Here is a 25,186-nt window from a genome sequence, read left to right as displayed (position 1 = left end):
ATTCACCTATAGCGCATGTCTTGGGCTTGTGGGGGAAACCGGAGCACCTGGAGGAAACCCACGCGAACATGGGAAGAACATGCAAACTCCACACAGAAACACCAAATGACCCAGCCGAGGCTCGAACCAGTGACCTTCTTGCTGTGAGGCGATTGTGCTACCCACTGCGCCACCGTGCAGTCCACATTCCAGATATTTTATATAAAAATAAGTGTATGTGAAATAGGGCTGTACAATTAATCGAAAAAAGATAGCAATCTCGATTCGACCCTACACACGATCTTAATTCTTCTGTTCAACGATTCAGCCAGTTATATTTTCAAGGTCAGGAGAAGCATAAAGGCAGTCGCACAAGTCTTCACATTGTTTTATATATGTTGATCAGTGTTTAAAGTGTCACATACTTTATTTATAAGGTATAATTCACCCAAAAATTTAATTTCTGTCTTCATGTAATGATGTTTGCAGCCACAAAATCATACATGAGCTAACACACTGTTTGTTTACTACCGAGAGGATGTGCGTGCCCACCAATGATGTCTACTTTAGTTAACAGAATCTGCATAGGCTGTGCACAACAGTTAATAAAGTTATAAAGAATGTTTGTTGCACAGAGCGATCATTTGAGAGCTGCTCAGGAAGTATGATTTACATGTATGTTTTTTCTTAAGTGACGACGACCATGACATGAGCGCACTCAGCAGTGAAAGTGAAACGGAAAGCGCCACATCATTTAAATGGTCATATCACCTTTTAGAGTCAGTATAACTACTCTAGCCTATATAATGTTGAATATAATGCAAGGGGGAATCTGATAATGACAAATGTTTCATTTTACCAGTGAAAAGATGGTCTAATAATGTTGTCAATGGCAAGCTTATGTCTCAAACACAATAATTCAACTTCAGTATTATGAATAGTTGGCTTCTGATGTCATCGCTTTACTGTGCAGTAATGACCAGGACAAGTTTAAAGTCTGTTCTAGTCCACCATTCCAAGTCTATACAAAATTTAGCATTTTAAGCAACAGTAGACCTACACATAGACCTAATATTATTATTGTTTATCTTACCATATGTTTGAGAAATAACTATAATAATAGCCTACTCATATTAACCTTTATTTTACATCTACAGAATAGTGAGGAAAATTGTGATCTTGATTTTAACCTCTTTTTAGCCAGAGTCGTGCAGCCCTAATGTGAAATGTTATATACAGTAAAGACATTTACGGTGCTACATATGCTAAGGTTTGATTTAAAAATAATGGTGCTTATAATTCTATTTTCCTGATTTTGTTTTGCTTGGTGAATTGTATCAGTGTGTATATCTACAGTATATGATGTATATTTTATTGTCTGACCTAAGATGAACCTAACAAAGAATAAAAATAAATAAATAAATAAATAAATAAAAAATAATGGTGCTTTAAAATGTCTTTGAAAGTCCTTGAATCTGCTGTTCATGGAAGCGTGGGAACCCTGTTTATAAGTCATGATTACAGCAAAATGTGCAAATCTACAAATATTTAAGTAAAGTGAGATTGTATATGGAGAATGACTCCAGTTATGTCATTTGCAGTGCTTTGTTGTGGCTGTAGATGTCTTTCAAAGTAGTTTGCTCATTGCAACACTTTGATCGATGTATTATACATGAATTCTGCTATTAAACTTGATTGTTTAAAAATAACATCAAATGTGACGAGCATAAACAAATGATGAACAGCTAAACAAAATAACATGCAATGCACTAGAGGTTCTGATAAAAATATTGAATAGTTTATTTGAATGATTTAATGACATAAAGACTTGATTAATTGCTGGATAAATCAGCATTTTTGAAAGGATCATTTTAAAGAATTGTCAAATTCCCCCCAAAAAATGTTAAGTTAGTTGTTGCCACCTACTGGCATAAATATTGTAATTATTTTAACATATTATTTAATATTATATTATTATTATTATAGAAGTCCAACAGTAGCCCGCTTTTTTATCTTCATTAAGGGTTACAGAAATTCTGCTTTTTATGTTATTAATAGAGTCTTCATTTTTTGAAAGTGATTTTTGATTGCTACCATAGAAGATATTACTGAACATGTCTAAACTATGAACTTTCTTGTCAGTTCTGCCATCATTTAAATGTTCTGTATGCAAGTTTTTGAGTCTTCTAATTAGAGCTGGGCGAATAATCGAAAAGTAATCGAAATCGACATTTAGAACCTATAATTGATCAAAATTTTTCCCGGTCAATTACTTTAAGGCTGATTTATACTTCTGCGTCGAACACACGGGTATGGTCCAGTGCAGCCTTCACACGGCACACATCTCGAAAAATGTTGCACGTTTACATTACATTGACAATGATTGGAAGCTGCACCAGATATGCCTTCAGATGGCATATTTTCTATTTCAATAAAATTATTGACATTGAAAATATATTTTCTACTTTTAAAAACATTGAAAATAGTTTATTTTGTTTCCAAAAGTGCAAGTTATTTGTTTTCATTTTTTTTTATAAGAAAAAAGTAACTGTTGGCTTTAGGCAATGTGCGTTTCAATTTGTTGTTCAACGTTGATGTTCAATAAATAAACATAGATAATAGATAGTGTGTGTTTCCCTCAATTATTTTAAAATAATGCACCCTTCATTCAAAAATCTCTCACCTGTAATATGTGAGCATATTTACTGTACAAAACCTGTGAGTGAGTTATGAGAGCAAAAAAATAAACGAAAAAATAATAATAATCGTTTATTAATCGTAATAGAGTTAAAATGTTCAATTAATTGAGATTTTGATTGCAGGCCAAATCACCCAGCCCTACTTCTAATGCATTAAAATCAATATTAAATGTGTATTTAAATCAAAATAATGATCAGAAATTCTGTACAATGCACATCTGTGATTGGCTGCATTTAGAGTGAGAATTCCTGATTACAAATAAGATCTATTTCTGTTGATAAAATACATATTTTGGGGCCAGAAATGTTCATGTTATGAAAAAAAGACATGCAATATGCTTTTTAATATGAATTACTCCAGCACATAATACATCATTTCATGAACAAGATAACTGATTACAAATGCATGAAAAGTCTATCAAAATCCAGACAGTTTTGGACACACTTTTCACGCATCATCTTTTAAATCAAGTCCCTGTTTGTGGGCAGAGACGAATCACATGGAACAGGGAAATCATTAACCGTAAAGTTATAGAGAAAAATAATAGCTTTACTTTGATTGTTAGGCGCCACATGATGTCTTCTCATTTGCATAAAGTGACGTTTTCCCAATTTCCAGACATTTTATGACTCTAATTGTCAATGTATGCTTGAAAATATGAGTTACTTGTATGTATGAAGGAAGTTTTTTTGACATGTTGTTGTCCACAGCAGTGCATATTAATATAACAATCATTTCTTCCTCTTGCAGTGTGGTTCCAGCACTGAAGCGTTTCTGTTTAGGTCTCATCACCCTCGCTATCTTTGCGATAGGTGGGCCGCGCTACTCAGACAGCTACTACTTAACGGATGACTTTGCAGTAAGTGAATAAGTGTTAAGTGGATTGGGATTAAATGCATACAGGCTCAGAAAATGAATGGTATTTATGCTCAGCTGTTTACAGCCTTGTACCTAAATATCCCGAGCTGTCACTTGGTTTGTTCTGTGATGTTTTCATCGTGAAGCCACAGAGAGCTCTCCGTCTGACTGAGAGAGTCCTTTATGTCTGTCAGTTACAGACTCGACAGCTATTTATATATTCTTGGAAATGTAAAGCGGTTGCTGAAAGTCAAGTAGCTGCAGCGGAGAAACCAGTTAAAATGAGTTCAAACAAACAGTGAAAAAAAGCTCCTTATTAAGGCTCATTGCTCACAGTGTAGGTTTCTAAGTTTAGGGGTAAATAGAAGTTTTAAATGTATGCTCTGTTAGTGAGTATAGACTTTATTCACTCCGCTCAGAGTGATGTTTAGAGAAAAATGTAAATATGTGCTGTGCGCCTTTATTTCAGTAGCAAAATAAATGCACGACAAAATTACAGTAGTGAGAGAAAACTGTTAAGAAAGCATCTGATCGAAAGTTTGTACAAGCTCTGTAATTTAGCTCTTCAGTTAAGTACATGCAGTCAAGTAGACCGCTTTAAAAGTAAGCAGCTATTAAGGCCTTTTCATATTGAGAGAGACAAGTTGCAAATGAACTGTGATTTCACACCACTGATAAAATGACTGGAATGGTAGATTCATGCCTGCCCGAGAGATCCACTAACCTCTTCTTTTTTGCCTGCCTGCCCAATAGTGTATTTTTTGATTCTTTTTTGGTATCTATACATTTTTTCTATTTTGCATTAACCTTGTCCACAGCACATTATACAACAGATCATTAACAATCTTAAGTATTACAAGTGGTGGAAAGAGTAAAAACAATGTCCAAAGTTAAAGTACAATTGCTTGGCACAAAATGTAGTGCAAGTAGAATAAAAGTAACTAAAAATTAGCCCTTTTCATAGTACTGGAGTAATTGCGCTGTGAAAATGATTCCACCTTATACCCTCCGAATTAAAAATGTTGCTTACATCCATGCCGTTTTCTTTTAAGATTGTTTCTACACTCAAACAAGAAATGACTTTTGCTGATTGTTTAATCTACTTATTTAAAATGAGTTGAAACCACAAAATTCTTAAGTTTTTTTTCAGGACAACTGAATTATTTTATGTTCAATGCAATTAAAATTGGGAAAACTATTAGCTTTTTTTATTGTTAGCACATTTTTTACAACACAACGTTGCAAAAAGTGCTGAACAAAATCAATGCTAATTAAAATCATACAGCACATAGATAACAACTAAATATTAGATAAACCCCTCAACCAGGGCTGTTCATTTGGCACCACGTAGCCTGCAGGCCGAATTTGACCCGCGAGGCAATTTGTTCCGGCCCTTCAAATAGTTTGACCAAGACTTTAAAAATAAATTTAGTTCAGTCAAAAAACGGCTGCTATAATTATGAAGTGACGTGCGTCTGTTTAATACAGCTCGAGCTGCAGTTGAAGGCTGCACAGAGCTTGAGTCACCTGACGTTAAGTGAGCAAGTGGCCAAAAACAGCCAAAAACATTTGGATACTTAATTGTAAAGGCTTATCAATGCTGCGTTTCTGTTGCACGGATTGAAACTGCTGCAACTAAAGTTGCTAGCTTATACACCAAGGCTAATACGCACGCACACTGGATTAACTGCAGCAGCGGGCCATTAACACATTGCGTTCGTTATTTCCAATGTAAGAATAAATGCCAATAGGTTTGCACAAGCAGAGCGATGCGCTCGTGCCTTCCAGACGCACCGAGTAGAAAACATCTCACGCTGTAGCGATGAGAGTTGTGCGTGGCTTTCAGTGCAATGTGAACAAAAGATATGTTAGACGAATTATTACAAATTATTATAATGATTATTTATGTATGAATGCAGATGATAGCAACCGTTCATTTAAATACTTACCTACCATAAAGCTTAAATTTACATTAGACGTGATAACCGTGAAAGCATGATTATTCTTCAGACTATAATCGTACAACCAAAATCTATAATTGTTGCATCCCTAATTGTTATGCAGTTCAAAACAAAACATATGAATGTGTCTGAATGTAGAAGAAGCCTACTTAAGCAATGCACGGCTTTTGTTGTGCTTTGAAATATAACATTTGAATATTTGTAAATAAATAAAGTTTCAAAATACAATATATTAACATTTTAATGTAGAAAAAGCCAATGTGGGTGACTCAAGGAGCAAAAATACAACATATGGGTTCTTATATGCTGTTTTGTCATCACTCATATTGCATGTCATATCTCTCCGGCCCCTCATTTGGGATGCTTTTCATGAACTGGCCCCCATGACAAACTAATTAAATAGCCCTGCACTCAACATTTAAAAAGGATTAAATGCTAAAGAACAAGGAAGCCTTTTCAGAAGGTATTTAAAAACAGATAAAGTTGGAGCATGTCTAATGTGGAGTGAAAGCTTGTTCCAGTATTTTGGGGCGATAACAGCAAAAGTCAGATCCTCACTTTGCTTACACCGGGACCAGAAATAATAAACTAATCAGATATCCTTAGTGACCTATCAGGATCATATACATGTAGGAGATCTGATAAATAATATGGTGCCAGACCATTTAAGGATTTATAAACAAAAATTAATCATTTAAAATCAATATGTGACCTAACAGGCTGCCAGCCCAGACAGGAAAGAACTGGGGATATGTGTTTATGTTTGCGAGTCCCTGTAAGAAGTCTCGCATCCACATTTTAGACTAATTGCAGTCTATTCAGGGCATTTTGACTGATACCCACATTCAAAGAGTTGCAATAGCCAAGTCTCCCCAAAATAAAAGCATGTATCCCCTTCTGAAGGTCATTAAAAGAGAGAAACGACTTCACTTGCCACAATTTTGTCTCTTTTGCCAAAATTTGTAAATAGAAAAAACTGGATTTAACCACTGAATTTACTTGTTAGTTAAATTTCAGATCACTATCGTTATATTTTTATATTGTGTTGATTTGTGTTGGGACAACATGAAGGAATTGTGTGGAACACAGCATTTTTGCAGTGTATGTCCAACTTCAATTATTTGTCATTCGTGGATTATAAATTTAAAATGTGAGATTCATTTAACTTGAGAACACATTACCAAGCCGACACCTGTAACAAGCCAACAAAGCAGGTTGATCCCTTTACTTACGAAGTGAAATCTTTGTGACTCAAGCGGCAAAAATCTAACTGTGACCATATGTTAACACCAATGACTGTAAAAAAAATATATTGACAACGCAACAGCGCGTTTTCCCATTCAACACTTTGAAGGCAAAACGCATAAAGGCAAAAAAAATCCTTATCAATTTGTACTATAAACTTTGCATTATTGATACATCAACTGATGTCTGTCAGCTGCTGCAATAACACTTGTATATTGTTTATCATTTCTTGCCTCCGTTTTCATTTGGGTTCTTTGATGCCTTCATTATATCTGGCAAAGAACAATTTACATTCATTTTAATTTTTTTAGGAGTTTTCAAATAAAAGCCAATGGCAAATGATGTATACAAATAATGTAGAACATTTACAACTCTATTTGCTATATAAGATACGGTTTCTAGAACATTAATATTTTATAACAGCAAATTCAGTAGATTAACTCAGTAACATGCCGAAACTCAAAATGTCAGAGACGTCCTTTAAATTAAGTTCAAATAACGTTACATGAGATCAATGTGGAGATAGGCTAACATTAGTTTTGTCTTCCTAATTATTATTTCAGACCCATAAAGAGAATTACTGCTAGATAGTGATCACCTGTATTTTCCCCGTCATGGCAAGGCGTGTGTCAGCTAACTCAGAGTTTCACAACTCTGTTCCTGAAGGCACACAAACAGTACACATTTTCAACCTCTCCCTAATCAAACACACTTAAATCAACTCATCAGAACATAAGAAGAGACTCCAAACCTAAAGTTAATGGGTCAGATAAGGGAGACATCTAAAATATGTACTGTTGGTGTGCCTTCAGGAACAGGGTTGGGAAACACTGAGCTAACTAATAAAGCCCTGACCTTACTGAATAAACAGTGTTCCACCAGATCCTGTATGTCAGAAAGTATAGTTTACTGCTGAACAACTCATTTTATCATGGTAAAATAACACAGAAATCGAATAATAACACTTCAATCTCTTGCTGAATCTCTGACGGTCAGCTTTGAGAAACTGTCAATCACGATGACACGCCCAGCATTAAATTATTGGCTAAAACAAACTGTTTGCAAAAATGAAGATCTGCACCTATATCAGCATGATAACCAGTGCCGTAATTGGCCAGAACCATCTTTCGGGACATTTTATTTCAAGTATAATTAATTTTTTATATTTGGGCTTAAGTCTCATTCATTAACACGGAGATGGCGGGCTTTATGACTTTTACTGCAGCCAGCCCCCAGGGGGCGATCTAAAGGCCAAGACCTTAACCCAAAAAAAGGCGTGTGGCACACTTGGTTAACACTTTATGCAAGTTATGCAGTTTGAACCCTGACTTACAAGCTATGAGTGTCTAGAGTCACCTGCCGTAGTAAACCAAGCTTGTGCAGCACTGATAGAATACATGTATGTGTTTGAAAACGTAACATTCTGTTGTACATTTAGTTATTATTTAAGGCCATTTGGTGATTTCAGTCATTATACAGCGGACATCCTTCATCTTCTCATCAGTGACATGCAATCTAAACTGTCTCGCAGTCATTCTTGCACACTGTTAATGCTTGCACATGTTTGCTGCATAAAATCCGTGTCTTGAGGTGGATCCGTTTCTTTGCATGATTTGATTGGACTGGAAAGGCAGGACTGAAAATTCTACTTAGTCAATCACCATAGACAATACAAAATAGCACAGTAAAAAAACTACTGACACAGCACTAAAAATCTACTCAACTAAAAGTACACATTTTTTATGAACTGATTTATTTATTTTTTAATTTCTTTTAGCTTAACCTTGGCCTCTGCACACTATACAGCAGAACATTATAAATGATAAATAGATCTCGTACTGCACCAGAAACACAAACAACATTTCATGCTTTCGACTTTAATAAATGATCAAACTTGCCATTGAATCATATTTTCTCCTATTTTTTAACTCCTAGCCGCAGAACTTTATTTTTATGGATGTTTTTGTAGTTTCTAGAAATCGATTGGGTTGTTCAATAGCTTCACCACATCATACATCCACACAGTTTAATTTCAGTTTAATTGTACTCCGTGTGAAGAAGCCTTTAAACACCATGTCAGTCAGTGTTTCTGTATTTGTATAGCTGTTTTTATTTATTTAATCAATTAAAAGGTTCACTGAGCCAATACAGTATCTTATACTGCATGTTACGTTTATTCAAAGAAAGTTCTTGTGAAATTTAGACTTTTAGATTAAATGGAGCATGTAGGCAAACAATGTTTCACAATGAAAATAAACAATGATTATAAACACTGCAAACACTGGGATAATGTTAAAAGTACAAAATCAGAACAAGCATCACAGATATGTTATTATACACTACATTTACTGTCATTTGGCATATCAAAACATAGATTTATTCTAAAAAAAATGTTATAATTAATAAAAATAAATTGTGGATTAAACTAATTGCCTTTATTCTAAACTAAACCTTAAAACCTGTTCAACTTATTTAACAAAGGATTATGTAATCCACCTGTCCGACTTCACCCAAACTGCTCTGAGCTGGGATCGAGCCGGCGATTCTTTGTATGGCAGTCAGTTGCTTTAACAAGGAGGCTAAAGACCATGGCTTGTAGCGTCTGTAGCTAGAGCACCTTTTGAGGTCAGACGAGTGAGGTTTGCCTGCATAACACTTCCCTAGCTGGCCTCTGTTACACTCACCCCCCTAAACCTCACTCCCATCCCAGACGAGCCCCACACACATGTAACCCACTGGTCCTACTGCTCCCAACCCATTCTAAGCTGGGATCGAATCGGCGATTCTTTGCATGGGAGTCGGTTGCTCTAGCAAGGAGGCTAAAGACCATGGCCTTCAGCGTCTGTCACTAGAGCACCTTTTGAGCTCAGAAGAGTGAGGTTTAGCCACATAGCACTTCACTAGCTTGCCTCTGTTACACTCACTCCCCTAAACCTCACTCCCATCCCGGAAGAGCCCCCACACACATGTAACCCACTGGTCCTACTGCACCCAACCTGCTCTAAGCTGGGATTGAACCAGCGATTCTTTGCATGTGAGTCGGTTGCTCTAACAAGGAGTCTAAAGACCATGGCTTCTAGCATCTGTCGCAAGAGCACCTTTTGAGGTCAGAGGAGTGAGGTTTACATGCATAGCACTTCCCTAGCTGGCCTCTGTTACATATAATTTGTCAAATAACTAGGAATTTTTTTTAAGCTTTTTCTGTAGACTCTTATAGAAATTATTTTAATATTTTGAAATAATACATTTATTAAAATGAATCAATTTTTCATAAGGCTTTCATTATGCTTAATCATATGTAACTTTTAAATAATACATCAGGAGTGATTCATTTCATTCTTATGTTTTTTTCATCTGTAATTTTAGGCACATCCTTTCTGGTACAAGTGTGTGTACATCCTGTTGTGGGTGAAAATAAACCTGTATAAGTACATCAGCTGCTGGCTAATCACGGTGAGTAAACAGCACAACCACAATCCCCCATTAAGAGCTCGCTAGCTGTAATTGAGAGTCATTACATTTCAAGCTGTGAGCCCTGTCAGTGTGTCTATTATCTTCTTAAAGAGGTGTGAGCTGTGAAACAAGTCAATTACTAACTAGACGTGGCTTTGTTTTCTAGTTAAGAGTGTGAAACTGACCCTCCAAAAGCTTATAAAGGGCAAATAAATCTTCTTAATTTTAAACTATTCGTTTTTTACACAACTGGATGATGAAAATTTCACTTTGATCATTTACAGGGTGTTCACTTGAAGTTTTAAAAATTGATCAATCAATTAAGAGAAATGATAGGTCCTTAAAGACCTAAATGCTATTTAACTAGGTGTTACATTTTGTATTGATTTTGTTTGTACAGTATATATCTGCCAATATTGAAATGCTGTATTTTATGAAATGGATTAATTCCTGCTAGATAAATTGATGATAAATTCCTCATGCTGCTTTGTTTACTGCAGTAACCAAGCCAACCCTATTCTTCCTGCTGTTCTATAGGTGCCTCCTGCTGGATTACCTTTTTTATTAATTACATGAACCATGTTTTAGGCCCAATCCCAATTCTACCTCTTAGCCCTTCCCCTTACCCCTACCTCTCGTTTTGCACATTCCCATGAAGGGATGGGGTGTCCCAATTCTCTTTAGCTTAGCGTAGGGCTAAGGTAAAGGGCTAGATACCCCTTTGAACAGAGAATTTTCAGGACCACATTCGAAACCAAGGAGTAAGAAAATTTCCCAGAATGCACCATCTACAACGGCAGCATAGCTGCACCTGGAAGTCAGGAGATGCACAAATTAGTTTTTTTTTGTCATTATTACGAATTTTTACAACAAACAAGCACGTTTTAATAAATTCATAACCACGTTCGTGTTTTACCGTCATGCTTTAAAAAAAAACGCTAAAATAAAAACTGCTAAATTTAGCAATCTATAATTCTTTATAATAACTCCTGTATAGCAGTTCCACAACATTCTGTCTCTCGATGACACTCTAATAACCTGTCAGAAAGGTCTTGTGGCTGGGAATGAGCTTTTTACAGTGTCTGCTATAATGTTAATGTTGTGTTTACATTGATGAATATGGCCACTGTGTAAATGCGCAGTAAAGTAACGATCTCATTGCCACATTAGATCATTATGATGACATGATAGATGCCTTTGGTGATTTCTTGAAGATAAATACCAAAAAATGACACACCTGAAATAACTACAGCTGTCGCGATCGTCTGATCTCATATGAAGCAATAGATCGCGATGACATATGATGACGTGTACAGGTGCTGTAGTGCTGTCCCATTTATTAGGGGTACATTTTGAAACCCTTCCCCTTCATACTCAGTTTTAAGGGCCAAGGGAAAGGGGTACAAAAATAGAACTGGGATTGGGCCTTAATTTGGGATTAGTGTTTTACAATCAGTATTTAGTAAATATTCTGTAAATTAAATGTTAATTTAAATTAAATGTTAGTTGCCAGTGTTACTTTTTTGAAACCTAAAGTGGTTATGAGGTCTTAAAATGCGTAAGTTTTAAAAAGTATTGAATTTCACTTTCTTGATTCCTGTATGTGCCCTGATTTACAATGGCACTAATACAGTTGTTAAATTGTTATTGATTTCCTTATGTATATTTTAATTTTTGTGTCAAGGAAGTGAACGGTTAAATTACAGGTTTGTGTACAAAAAAGTGGTTCTGTTGACATTCTGTTCATTTCAAAATACATGTTTGTAACGGTTACAAAAGCCTGAATTATATACATTACAGAGAAAAGGGAAGGAGAGAAAATAATTACCAAAAAAAGGAGAAAACATTAATAATAATTAATCTATTCATTAATTATCCTTCGGCTTAGTCTCTTTAATAATCAGGGGATATCACAGCCAATGAACCGCCAACTTATCCAGGACAAGTTTTGCACAGCTACTAAATATAACATCACAAGTAAACACACACACAAAGAGCACGTTCAGCATAACACACAGCATTGTTTTGGATGTTCACTAAATTCTCTTGCAAAATATACTTCATAAAAGCTGAATTTACTCTTCTTATTTTATGCATATATATATAGTAGTTCTTGTAATAAACTATGCATCTGTGCACTTTATTTTTTTGTAAAAATAAAATTTGCCCTTATAATCTTTAATCAACATTTTTTTTTTTGTCAAATAAGTTTAATTTGGTCATTGAATAGGCTTACAATAATCTCTAGTTCCAGGATTAATTTTCTGATATGCACATAAATGTGCAAACAAAAGAATAGAACCACCCCCACCCCAACCTGTAAGTATACAGTTGAAGTCAGAATTATTAGCCCCCTTTGAATTTTTTAAATTTTTTATTGTTTAACAGAGCAAGGACATTTTCACAGTATGTCTGATAATATTTTTTCCTCTGGAGAAAGTTTTATTTGTTTTAGATCGGCTAGAATAAAAGCAGTTTTTAATTTTTTAAAAGCCATTTTAAGGTCAAAATTATTAGATTAGATATAATTATTATTGAATTATTAGGCCGCCTGTTAGAAGATTTCTTAAAAACATTTCTAATCATAATAGTTTTAATAACTCATTTCTAATAGCTGATTTATTTTATCTTTGCCATGTTGACAGTAAATAATATTTGACTAGATGTTTTTCAAGACAATTCTACACAGCATAAAGTGACAATTAAAGGCTTAACTAGGTTAATTGGGTTAACTAGGCAGGATAGAGTAATTAGGCAAGTTATTGTATAACGATGGTTTGTTCTGTAGGCAATCGAAACATATATAGCTTAAAGGGGCTAATAATTTTGACCTTAAAATGGTTTTAAAAATTTAAAAGCTGCTTTTACTCTAGCCAAAATAAAACAAATAAGACTTTCTCCAGAAGAAAAAATATTATCAGATATACTGTGAAAATTTCCTTGCTCTGTTAATCATAATTTGGGAAATATTTAAAAAAGAACAAAAATCAAAGGGGGGACTGTAAAACTGTACATCTATTACTGTCTCCGAAAAAGAAGTTTAGAGTTTCAGGAAGTTGCCTGTATTCTCTGACTGAAGGCAGATTTCTCTCTTGTATACACTCAGGAAGGCGTGTGTGTTCTGGCTGGGCTGGGCTATAATGGGATAAATGAAAAAGGGGAGCATCAGTGGGATGCCTGCGCAAATGTGAGGGTCTGGCTGTTCGAGACCACGCCGCTCTTCACGGGCACCATCAATTCCTTCAACATCAACACCAACGCTTGGGTGGCCAGGTATGCGTACACTTCATTAACACTTATTTAATTAAGACATTTTAGCAGATGCCAAACGTGAACAACACATGATATTAATAAACACTCGCAGTGTGCTGTAATGCTATTAAATATCATGATCGTGATGTTTATCCATGCCTAATATCAGATGGTCAGACAGTGATTCATCTTATAAATCATTTAATTGTTAGTGTGTGGGATGCACTAAGTCAGAATGAACTTTGAGAACCACTTTAATGTATGATGTCACTAAATAGTGGTCATGAATGACTATTGAGAGAGTTTTTGTCAATTCAAACGAGTCGAGGCTTGAACCCAGAAACAAGTTGGAATTGAAAATAGACAGTAATGAACATTTCCAGTAATGAAAATGCTGATATATGTTATTAAGTGTATTCCTTGGTTCATTTTCTCTCCATTTCTCCTTTCTCTCTTTTTCTTTGATGCAGGCACGTGTTTAAGAGGTTGAGGTTTTTGGGGAACAAGTTGGTGTCTCAGATGTTCACATTGTTATTCCTGGCGATCTGGCACGGCTTGCACTCAGGGTACCTCATCTGCTTCTCCTTGGAGTTCCTCATTGTCAATGTGGAGAAGCAGGTAACCATGGCAACAGTGCCATACTAGACATATGAGGCGTGAAGTTGTTTCAAATCAAGATGACTAAAGTCTTTGAGTCACTTACTTTCATGCCAGCCGAAGGCGGATCTGAAAGTTTACCGCTTTGAAGATGTATGGCGTTTCTGAGTTTAGCCACTCACTGAGAATTTATTTGAAATGATAGTATTGCTCTTTGATCAGCGATGAAGCGCAACTAACTGCATTATAGAGTCCAGAAAGATCAATTGTAATGCTGCCAATTAGTAAATATACAGCTTTTGGAGAAAAAATGAAGAGGCCACTTGAAAATTCTCGGTTTTGTTGGATTTACTGGATTTATTATTTATGGGTTTGACTTAAGTGCTGGTTTGTTTTTATTCTATAAAAGCCTGAAAACATTTCTTATACATTTTATAATAATAAAAAATAACGTAGAGCACTTTTTGTTCAAAATTAGTCAGAATAAAAGATGTTTTCATTTGGATGACTGAAAATGAGGGTTATTCCACCAAATACTGAAGTTAAAACTGCTATTCTGTTATCTAAAATCATTATAAATGTGGATATGCCATCTTTTGTTATTTTGAATATTATACTCTTCATGACAGCATTTTTATTGCTTATAGCTATTAATTGTAAATCAAGAGTAACTGAGAATTTTCACTTGTTCTCAATTTTTCCCCAGGGCTGTATTTTTCCTATTCAATTCATCTTTATTTCTATAGAGCTTTTACAATGTAGATTAAGGCTGCACGATATTGGAAAATATACATTGCGATATGAATACAATATCACTTGATGACTTGAATAACTATTTAGAAAGAATTTATAATTTTTGATTGATTGGAATGATTCTGTAGGGGAGTGCATAAAATATAATAAACAATATGCAAGCGTGGAGAAATTCATTAAAGAAAAATGTACAAATTAAATAAACAGCATTTTATTGTTTTCCAAGGAGTCCAGCTGTATTCAGGTATACAGTAATTGAATAATTAATTGTAAAATTATACTGAATAGTCTTTGTTTATTATACGATTTAATGAAGCTAGTCATTATTAATTTGTCAAAGTTACAAATGGTGATTTCTTATGCCTGAATGCTTTTAAAATCTTCATTCTGTCATAGACCTCAAAAACACATGCAAGTGAGAAATTTGAATACAGACTAAACATTGCATATCCTGCGATGTGACAATTGTGAATGATCACATTGCGATATCGATGCTGAAACAATATATTGTACAGCCCTAATGTAGATTGTCAAAGCAGCTTCACGTAGATGAAGTTCTATTAAACTGAAACCGCTTTAGTCCAGTTTTCACAGATGAAATTCATATACATGTATATTCATATGCATGTTTAACAACTTACACATTATACACAAACACACCAACACACATCGTGTTTGTACTATTATTAAATGCGTTTGAAAGTCTTCTCTAATCAAAAATGCAGTAAAAACCGTAGGATTGTGAAATATATTACTGAATTTTATAGTTTTTGTGGAAACCATGATCCATTTTCATCAGAATTCTTTTGATTGATGAAATTCAAAACAACAGTCGATTTTAAAATACAAATAGGCATGGGACAATAACCGTTTTCAACTGTATACGCAAGACCTTTTTTAATGTTTTTTTCTTTTTTAGTTTTTTAGGACAACAGTATTTCCAGCTGAAAAGATATCCAAAGATGCCATTTTAAATTGGAAATAAATCTGTGTTTTTGATACTAATGAAGACAGCAGAAGTCAAAATGTTTAAAATCTTTCTAAAAATAAAATATATTGGCTGCATCCGAAATCGCCTACTACTCAGTAGGTTTTGCGTTTGAATTTACTACTCGACTGCTAGAAAAGTGCGCTCTATACAGTATTAATGCGAGTAGTATAAATGGAGCTTGGACGAACTACGCATGCCATTTTGTCATCATCACAAAACATACCCGCTTCACTCACATTCATGAATTCTCTTGCGGTGTATTATGGGAAAGTGTAGCATCCATCCGATGCACACTTCATAATCTCGCCGGAAGTAGTGGGTCATCTGGGAACTTCTCGCACACTGATCTTTAAATTCTATGAATTCTGACCTATTACTCTGCTCGCATACTGTTTTTAGGGTACTATATAGTATGGAAGTTAGCGATATTGGATGCAGCCAATGTGTTCAAACCAAGATATTTGATGTTTTTTTTTACCAAGATATTTAAAAAAATATATTTTAGAGCAGTAATCACAATACCGCGAAATCGTGATGTTTTTATCCAAGGTTATCACACTGTCAGAATCCTATATAGGCCCATGTCTAAATACAAATAATCAAAAGCATTGTTATCTCTTTACTCAATCCATTCCTAAAAAGTACTAACTTTGTTAAAAATCTTACTCATTCTAAACATTCAGCAGAAGTGTCTATATAAAGAGATTATAATTGAGATGCTTCTAAACTTTATTTTCACATCTGTTTTTGTCATCATCACAAAACATACCCACTTAACTCACATTCATGAATTCTCTTGCGGTGCATTATGGGAAAGTGTAGCGTCTATCCGATGCATACTTCATAATCTCGCCGGAAGTAGTGGGCCATCTGGGAACTTTTCGCATACTGATCTTTGAATTCTATGAATTCTGACCTATTACTCTGCTCGCATACTGTTTTAAGCGTACTATATAGTATGGAAGTAAGCGATATCGGATGCAGCCAATGTGTTCAAACCAAGATATTTGATGTTTTTTTTACCAAGATATTTAAAATAATATATTTTAGAGCAGTAATCACAATACCGCGAAACCGTGATGTCTAAATACAAATAATCAAAAGCATTGTTGTCTTTTTAATCAATCCATTCCTAAAAAGTACTAACTTTGTTAAAAATCTTACTCATTCTAAACATTCAGCAGAAGTGTCTATATGAAGAGATTATAATTGAGATGCTTCTAAACTTTATTTTCACATCTGGAAACAGATGGTGAGATTCAGCAGGAAACAGTATGGCATTTAAGAGTGTCTGTTCCAGTTGTTGTGGCTGTTTTGAGTAGTTTTCTTGTTCAGCAAACTACTACAAGTTGGAGACAGCTGTGAGGGAGCATCTCACCCCTGCAGGCCTACTTGAAAATGACAAATATTGCTCACTTCAGAAAATGTGAGACATCAGCAGACATTAAATGAAAGTCAATTGAAGATGTACAAATGACATTTCCCGCCTGAGCCGAACACATTTTTTGATGAATGCTGATGATGCCGCTCGATCATTAACCTTCTCAGGAGAAAAGGAAAACAAGTTGAAATGTAATATTATTCAGTGAACTATTGCTCTAGGCAAGACGTTTGCTCTTGGTTCGTGTCCACCGCTACAGATGACTGATGGCTTTTTTGCTTTATTTCTTATTGAGAAAACAAACAAAATGTTAACACAATTGAATCATTTAGTTTAATGTTAAATATTATATAATATATAAACATGCTAATGTTCAGTGCTTATGTTGGTTATTAAAGTGCCTCTGTTATGCTTATTTCGGATTTTAACTGTCATGTAGTGTGGCGGTTTATGATTGTGAAAGGTAATGTTTGGTATGGCTCTTTTTTTGGTTGGTTTGGTCAGTACTCAGTACCTGGTACTTTTTTCAGTATCACCTCAGCTAATGTTCCAAATGAGCCAACATACTGAAATGCAACATATTAACACTGCAGATGCTGATTGGCCAGAGAGTGTCATCACTCCTTGCACTATTGGATTTGTTACATGAGACACCGCATCACAGGACCGTAAAAATAGCTATGTTTCCATCTACTTATTTTGGATATGCGCATAAAAAAAAACTGTTGATAGAAATGGCAGAATGCGCATAAGTTTAAAACTGCACATGAAATTGTATGCGTATAACTGAGTAGGATAAATGTTTTATTCGATAAGATGCACATTAACTATGATGGAAACACTTTTACTGAACAAATTCCAGTTTGTGCATTAAAAAAGGTCTTGTGATTTTGTTATAAGAGATCATGTGATGATAAAAATGTGTGTGAATGGACAAACCAGCAGGCTGAGCACATTGTAAAACATCTGAAATGTTGTTTTGGTCATTCTAAAGTGCCTCAACCGTTTTAGTATTAGTGTTATTATCTATATTATTAATAACCTACAGAAGTTTTAAGAGCATCTGTGCTCCACATCTCACGCCTTCAAATGCCACCACGCGTTCATTGCGTGTCGACGTTTGTCTTCTGAGGCGCAAGTCATTTATTAAATAAGGAAAAGATTCGCGCAGCTTCTCCTGCAGCAAATTCCGTTTTTGCTGATATTTGACGCTGCTTTATCACATGTCTTTCATGCGATATTGCGGTTTTGCGCGTTAATTTAATTAAATCCAAATTAATCTTCGAATGGAAACGTAGCTAATGACTTAAAATGAGCATTTTTCCTCATGATTACAGATGTCTGTATTTCCTGACCTCAATGAGGCGACCTATGTAAATCCCAGTAGTGTTTGCGTAAATCCAAAGTTTTCGTTTTTGTTGAGGTGGTGGGACTCTCATTAAGGATCATTGTTGTCATCAAACCAGACAACCATTTTGTTTTTGCTAAAAAAAAAAGTTGTATTTTTTATAATGATATTCAAGTAATTGATTTGTAATGGCCTGAATGAGGTTTCTGTATTTCACCAAGATGCCATTTTGTGAGAGCAAATCCACTTTGTATGCTTTTCCAAAGCATGAGATTTCCAAAAAACGGTCAGTAACAATTCCAGTTGTATTTTTCACATGAGCATGGTACTTGGAACAGAATTGTATGCATGGTTTAACAGCCACGCTGAGCTGTGCTGTACTGGTAGAGCGTGTGAGTGTGTGTGTGTGAAATCACCATGATGACAAATATGAAGAAAATCAGATTTTTCAGAAGAAAAAACTTTTTATTTTATTTTATATATAAACTAATTTTGAGAGGATCACATGCTTATGATTGACCAAGGAGGGTCCCGCATTAGCAATCCCGTGATATACCAATCAGATGAATTTGAGCGCATATAAATAGCTGGATTTTCTTACCCTAGTCATCTTAGTCTTTAAGAATCCACCTATCCACCCCTACTCCTTCCCCTCTTTCTTACCTAAATACAGGGAAGCTCTCGAGACCCACCTGATCTCAGACTCCCCTCTCTCCCAATGAAATGGGAGGGAGCCCCAAACTCAAGGATCTTCCGCGCTCAGGGCAGCATACCAAACTCGATTTTGCTCATCAATCATCAGCTAAGTGTGAACTCTTGAAGCGGTATTTACTTTGTTGAACAACAACAACAAAAAAAAAAATGAATGAATTAATAAATAGTGCATTATTTTGCCTGGCTGCCACTTTCTCCACAGCAGGCTAAATAGAATTGCACTATTTATTCATTCATTATTTTTGTTGTTGTTCAACAAAGTAAATATCCGAATAAAGGCGCCCCGAGAACAGAAATATCTGATTTCATCCATATTTCTGTTGACATTGCACTTGCGTTCACAGTGTATCTTTGCTGACTGGCCCAGGTCAGCTCATAATCGAATGGTAAACCAGACAACCATTTGGTTTAATAGAGGAAAAGCAGCTATCTTTACTGTTCTTCTCATTGTATTTACAAATTTCCTAAAAAGTTTCTGGTGCTAAAATGCACATATGGTAATGGAGGTTTCGTTTCCGGCACACCATGTAGGTAGTCAACCAATCACAAAAGACTTGGCCTTCTGACCAATCACAGCAGAGTACACTTTCAAAAAGGAGGGACTAGAAAAAGATTTTAAACAAGCTGTTTTAGAGGAAGGAGGTTATGCAGCAATGTAAATTATGAGACAATTACTGTGTTCTTAACCTTGGACGAAGGAAAGCCTTTTGTAGGAGTCCTCTAAAACACATTTAGAAGCCTTTAAAATGCATAAGGGGGCACTTTAATGCTTTAGTTAATAAAATGTAAAAAAGTGTCAAACATTAAGCAACTATTCTGGTTTTTTTCTGCATAAGTGGAGATGTGCCATTACACAACTCTCTTGAAAGGTGCTTGTAGTGATATTCTTGTTTTGTGGACATTTTTGCAGGCTCAGTCACTGGTGCGGGACAGTCCTTTGCTGACATCCATCTCTCAGAGTCCTCTGTATCCTCTTGTATATGTTGTACAGCAGTCTATTCACTGGCTCTTTATGGGATACTCCCTGGTGCCGTTCTGCCTCTTCACTTTCGACAAGTGGCTCAAGGTCTGGATTTATTCCTCTCAGACATGTTGATTATTAATTTCTTCTTGATTCTAAACTCCTCTATTGATCCATATTGATTCGCTAATGCCATATTTAATGCGTTTGTTTTCCAGGTTTACTTCTCCATATATTTCTGTGGTCACATCTTCTTCATCGCTGCCTTACTTGTCCTGCCATACCTCCGCAAGGTGCTCGTGCCTCGAAAAAGAGGCAGTGAGAAAAAGGAGGATTAATTAAAAGGGTAAATTTAGCATATGTCTCATTCAGACTTTCCTGTTTGTGCCACCTGTCTGTTCTCACTGTTTGTCTGAGTGTGTGTGTGTCACATCTGTTCTTTCCTCCTTTTATGACAGCAGTGAAATCTAATGCTGCATTCAGACTGTGTCAGTACCTGTATGAACATAACCTGATCACCAGTCCTGATCACCAGTTAGAAGATTCTTTGGCTCATTTTATGTTGTGTTTACATCTGGATTCATTTAACTTACATTTAGGAGTTAAAAGTAGGTGAAGAGGATTTAAAAAAAATAGTGTATATGTATAAATGATAATTGTATTATAATGTATAATTTTTTTAAGGACTGTCCTCAACTAAAGATGTCCAAGTCCATGTTTTTTATTGGTCGAATGACTGAGAAAACAAACCACATTTGACTTATTTGCAAAATTGCTCTACATTTAAAGGGATATTTCACCTAAAAATGAAAATTACCTCACCATTTACTCTCATTTTTACATTTTTTAGTTTACATTTACATTTTTACTAGTTTTACATTTTTTATGACTTTGTTCTGTCAAACACAAAAGAAGATATTTTGAGGAATGATGGTTGCTGGAACCCATTGAGTTCTACTGTAGGCTAAATAAAGTACTGGGGTCGCTGCAACAAGCATTTTTCTCAATGTCTTTTGTGTTTAACAGATGAAAGAACTCAAAAAGACTTCAATCAATGAAGGGTCATTTCATGATGACTATTTATAGGTGAAATATCCTTTTAATACTGAACCATAAGGATAAATGTTTCAAATATTAATTAAGCACTTACGAACACACTTAAATCAATCTGCAGCGGCACCAGCAAAACGTAGGATTATGAATGGGTTCAAAAAAACAGCCAGCAGATTTTATTAATTGTAAATAAGTAGAAATTATAACATTTGCCTACATCACAATTCATGAGTAGGCCCACAGGAAATCTGTGCGTGCAGAAATCCGCCGAAATCTGCAGATTTTTTAGCTCATCGAGTCTATTTATTTACTTGTGTAAATGTGTGTAAATTTATATTTATTCAGTTCTGAAATAAATTTTAGTAATATTATTGACTAATATGAAAATGTTCGTATGATTTATTTTCAATACAGTTTGTAAGGCAAGGCAAGGCAAGTTTATTTATATAGCACATTTCATACACAGTGGCAATTCAAAGTGCTTTACATAAACAGGAATAAAAGAAACAAGTATAAGAGAAATAAAAAACAAATAATAGAAATGGTAAAAATAGAAATAAAATAAAATAAAATAAAAGCAGATAAAATGTGTTATAAAAGAATTAAAAAGAAGAGAAAAACATAGTAGTTCGATCTGTCGGACGTAGCACAGTGCTCATTCAGTAAAGGCACAGCTAAACAGATGTGTTTTCAGTCTTGATTTGAACGTGCCTAATGTTGGAGCACATCTGATCATTTCTGGAAGCTGATTCCAGCAGCGAGGGGCGTTGTAAAGTAATGTTTTCTGTCTTTTAGTAGAGGTATTATATGAGAGACTTGCTTTGTTTACTAAATAAGTAGATCTAATTGGATTCGCATTGTAAACATTAAATAAAAGTCAAAAAGGTATTATTTTGTTAATTTCATACATTAAGTTTTTAGTTATGATGCTCCCAAAAATCATTCCACATAAACTACAGATTTTTTTTTTTTACAAATTTCTGCACAGAAATAGAAAAAATTGTCCACAGATTCTTTCTGGCCCTACTTATGAGCTTGCTAACAAAAACACTTAAATATGAAAAGTGTACATATGTTAGTAATACTAATAAAAGCAAGTAAATAAGAACTTTTAAAATAAATAAAAATAAATTAATTATCATATGAAATAAACAAAATATGTTTTTAACCAGCAAACAAACAGATTAAGCTGCAGGTGTTAATACAAAGAAAGTAAGTCTATAGACACACGAAAGCATTGCAAGAAGATCTTTATGGTGCAAACTGAATTAATTTACTTAATTGTTATATTTTTTATGCTGAACATCGATTATAAACCAGACAAAAAAACACATATAGAGTAAATTTAATAGCATGTCCTACAATGTTTAGCATCCTTTTACATTTTAGCAGTGTTCACACTTTCGTTTACCCTTTCATCATAATTATTAGCATGTCGATCAGCTAAAAAACCTGGCTTTGAAACTTTCACATTTTTCTATAGGACTTTTTTTTGTTGTTGTTGTTTTCTGGGACTAACCAACTAATACAAATTTAGTTGACTACTAAACTTTGAGCAGACTGTTAGTAGGCAGCTGTAGTATTTAACACAGAGAATGCCCAAGTGTCACATCTGTAGACTTGAATAGTATTTAGCCAATATAATAAACCACTAGGTTTGTGACACGGACAAAAAAGATGAGGCTAATAACTAGAAACCTACTTTTATTGTTGTGTTGAGACGCCATATTGGATTCTGACAATAGTTCAGTAGAGGTTCTAAGTCAGAAGTTTAACTCGAGTCTTTAAAAGTTCCTTTTGTGGACTTAATAATGTGCTATTTGTTCTTTCTTTAATTCCTCTAGCACTAAAAAACCCTTGGAAGTGACAGAGAGATTTGCTATGACTTTTTTTTTCCTGACCCAAGTCACTTGAACCAATGTCACATCTTAATTACGGCTTCGCAACACGTACATAGGATATTCCCTGGAGGACTTATAAGTAGCATAATCATACTTCATTAGATCGTGACTGATGATTCAGAGAGGATCAGTGTGACCATAAGCTATTTAATTCCACTAAGAAGAAAAAAAGCATCATCCCTCTTGTATCTGTGGCCGTTTGTCATTCATTAAGACCTTCATATTTATGTCTATCACAGTTTTTCCAGTTGAGACTTTATCTTGTCATCCAAGTGTATTGTTTTCTGATGATAACAGAGTGTAAGATTCAGGCCCTGTTTACAGTAAGGTGTTTTAATTTTTAAAACACATAATTTTACTATGGTAAAACACTACCCCAAAGTTTTTGACCGCCAAAAATGGAGACTTTTGAAAACTCTACAGAGTCAGCTTTCTTTGGAAAAGCTGGTGCTCCTTGCCAGTGTAGACAGAGCAAAACGGAGGCATGGCTGCAGCAATAAGACCTTCACACATTTTGTTATGCTCCTTTTTGATAGGAAACTCCTTTCCTTTGTCTGATGTTTGATGGTTCTCAAGAAATCTATTGAGTTTGTCGTAACATTTATTCTGACATGACTCCCAATCGACATGTTCAATAGACACAGCTGTCTTGTATTTGTTTGTTACTTGAAGTAACAATTCGTCTCCATTGTCTGTCCACATGGACACTTCTGACTTTCATCGCAGTCATAGTTGTTCAAATAATCTCTATTGTTGACTAGTAACCAAAAGCAGAGTAAAGCTCATACTTATTGTTTAAACTTGAATGTGCAAACGTGTATGATCACCTGATGTGTGAGACCTTTTCAGAAACGCTAGATGAAATACAGTGTGGACGTGACTTTTCATCCTAAAATGCCATTTTAAAACTAAAATGCATTGGTGTAAATGGCCCTCAGATCAGTCACATATCAGAACAGCCTGATATTATGATACATTTTCATCAATCACAAATGGACAACGCTAAGTATTGATGTAAACGGGGTGTGAAACGTTTTGAGCTTGTCAACTTTCGACAGCATCCAGAGGTGGTCCAGATTCGACTGGGTTGCTCTTGTTTTGTGGGTGCACATTTGGTCAAGCCATTAAAGACCACTTGCTATCCACCTGCAAGAGATCATTTTTTAACAGAGTGGGGTGCACTGTAGAAGTGTGCTGGAGGGACACATTTAAACTTTGTGGGTGGAATTATGGGAGTTTTCTTTGGAGAAAATGACAAATTGGGACTGTGGCGGGAGATGGGCGTGAAATACAGGAGACTCCGGTGAAAAACGGGAGTGTTTGCAGGAATGCCACAGGCCCTTCCTCATACGTGATTGAAAGTGGACAAAAGAGAGTCATTTAAATGCTAGTTGTAAACTGTATTGTGTTTTCTTTGTCTGCTTGTGATCAGATTGACAAAAACGCATCTTATACCAGGTGAAAACATGGCCTTAAGTTTTCACTGATTAACCCAGATACATTACTGTTTCGACTGGTATTAACACACATTCAAATGCACCACTTGTGATTACATTATCACATTGAGATCCTTCCCTCCTATTTGGTCACTTTCACAGTAGTGCTCAGAGAAATATTAGACAGATTGTCAAATTGTCAAGCGAATGAAAAGGATATCGATGGCAGCTACGATTTCATATGTCATATTATTTGTTTCAATGAAATGATGTAAGGATATCTTGTTTTGATGCACGTTCTCATAAAGCATCCCAGAACATTCATGCGTTGGTCAGTAGAGAGAGAGTTGGTTGTATTTTTATGGCTGTTTGAATGCATTTGACCACATGAAGATTCACCATGTGTGGGGAATATAATTAAATGAATTTTTCATTAACTCTGGATGTTTTTTAAGAAGTAGACAAGTTCAAGATGTTTTCCAGTGTTTACACTTCTGTTATTTGGATTGATTAAATCCATCTTAATAGCAGATGTGAACAAGGCTTTGAATTGGAATAAACTGGGGACTTATTTATAAACATGACGTACACACAAAAAGGACG

At 35.1% G+C, this 25,186-nt stretch overlaps 1 protein-coding gene across 1 annotated transcript in view; it reads left to right on the top strand.

The window, feature by feature from the left end:
• lpcat3 (lysophosphatidylcholine acyltransferase 3) overlaps nt 1-25,186 on the top strand; it is a 49,154-nt gene that overhangs the window by 20,183 nt on the left and 3,785 nt on the right. The window contains exons 7-12 of the mRNA XM_056475495.1: nt 3,430-3,538; nt 10,110-10,196; nt 13,303-13,469; nt 13,919-14,066; nt 20,143-20,298; nt 20,412-20,539. Coding sequence (XP_056331470.1) covers nt 3,430-3,538; nt 10,110-10,196; nt 13,303-13,469; nt 13,919-14,066; nt 20,143-20,298; nt 20,412-20,531 — 787 coding nt within the window. The 3' untranslated portion in view covers nt 20,532-20,539. The remainder of the gene's footprint in view (nt 1-3,429; nt 3,539-10,109; nt 10,197-13,302; nt 13,470-13,918; nt 14,067-20,142; nt 20,299-20,411; nt 20,540-25,186) is intronic.

The sequence above is a fragment of the Danio aesculapii genome, chromosome 16, assembly GCF_903798145.1.
Source record: "Danio aesculapii chromosome 16, fDanAes4.1, whole genome shotgun sequence".
In the NCBI taxonomy this organism is placed as follows: domain Eukaryota; kingdom Metazoa; phylum Chordata; class Actinopteri; order Cypriniformes; family Danionidae; genus Danio; species Danio aesculapii.
Note: the sequence above shows the minus strand (reverse complement) of the source record. Positions and strands in the feature narration are given on the sequence as shown.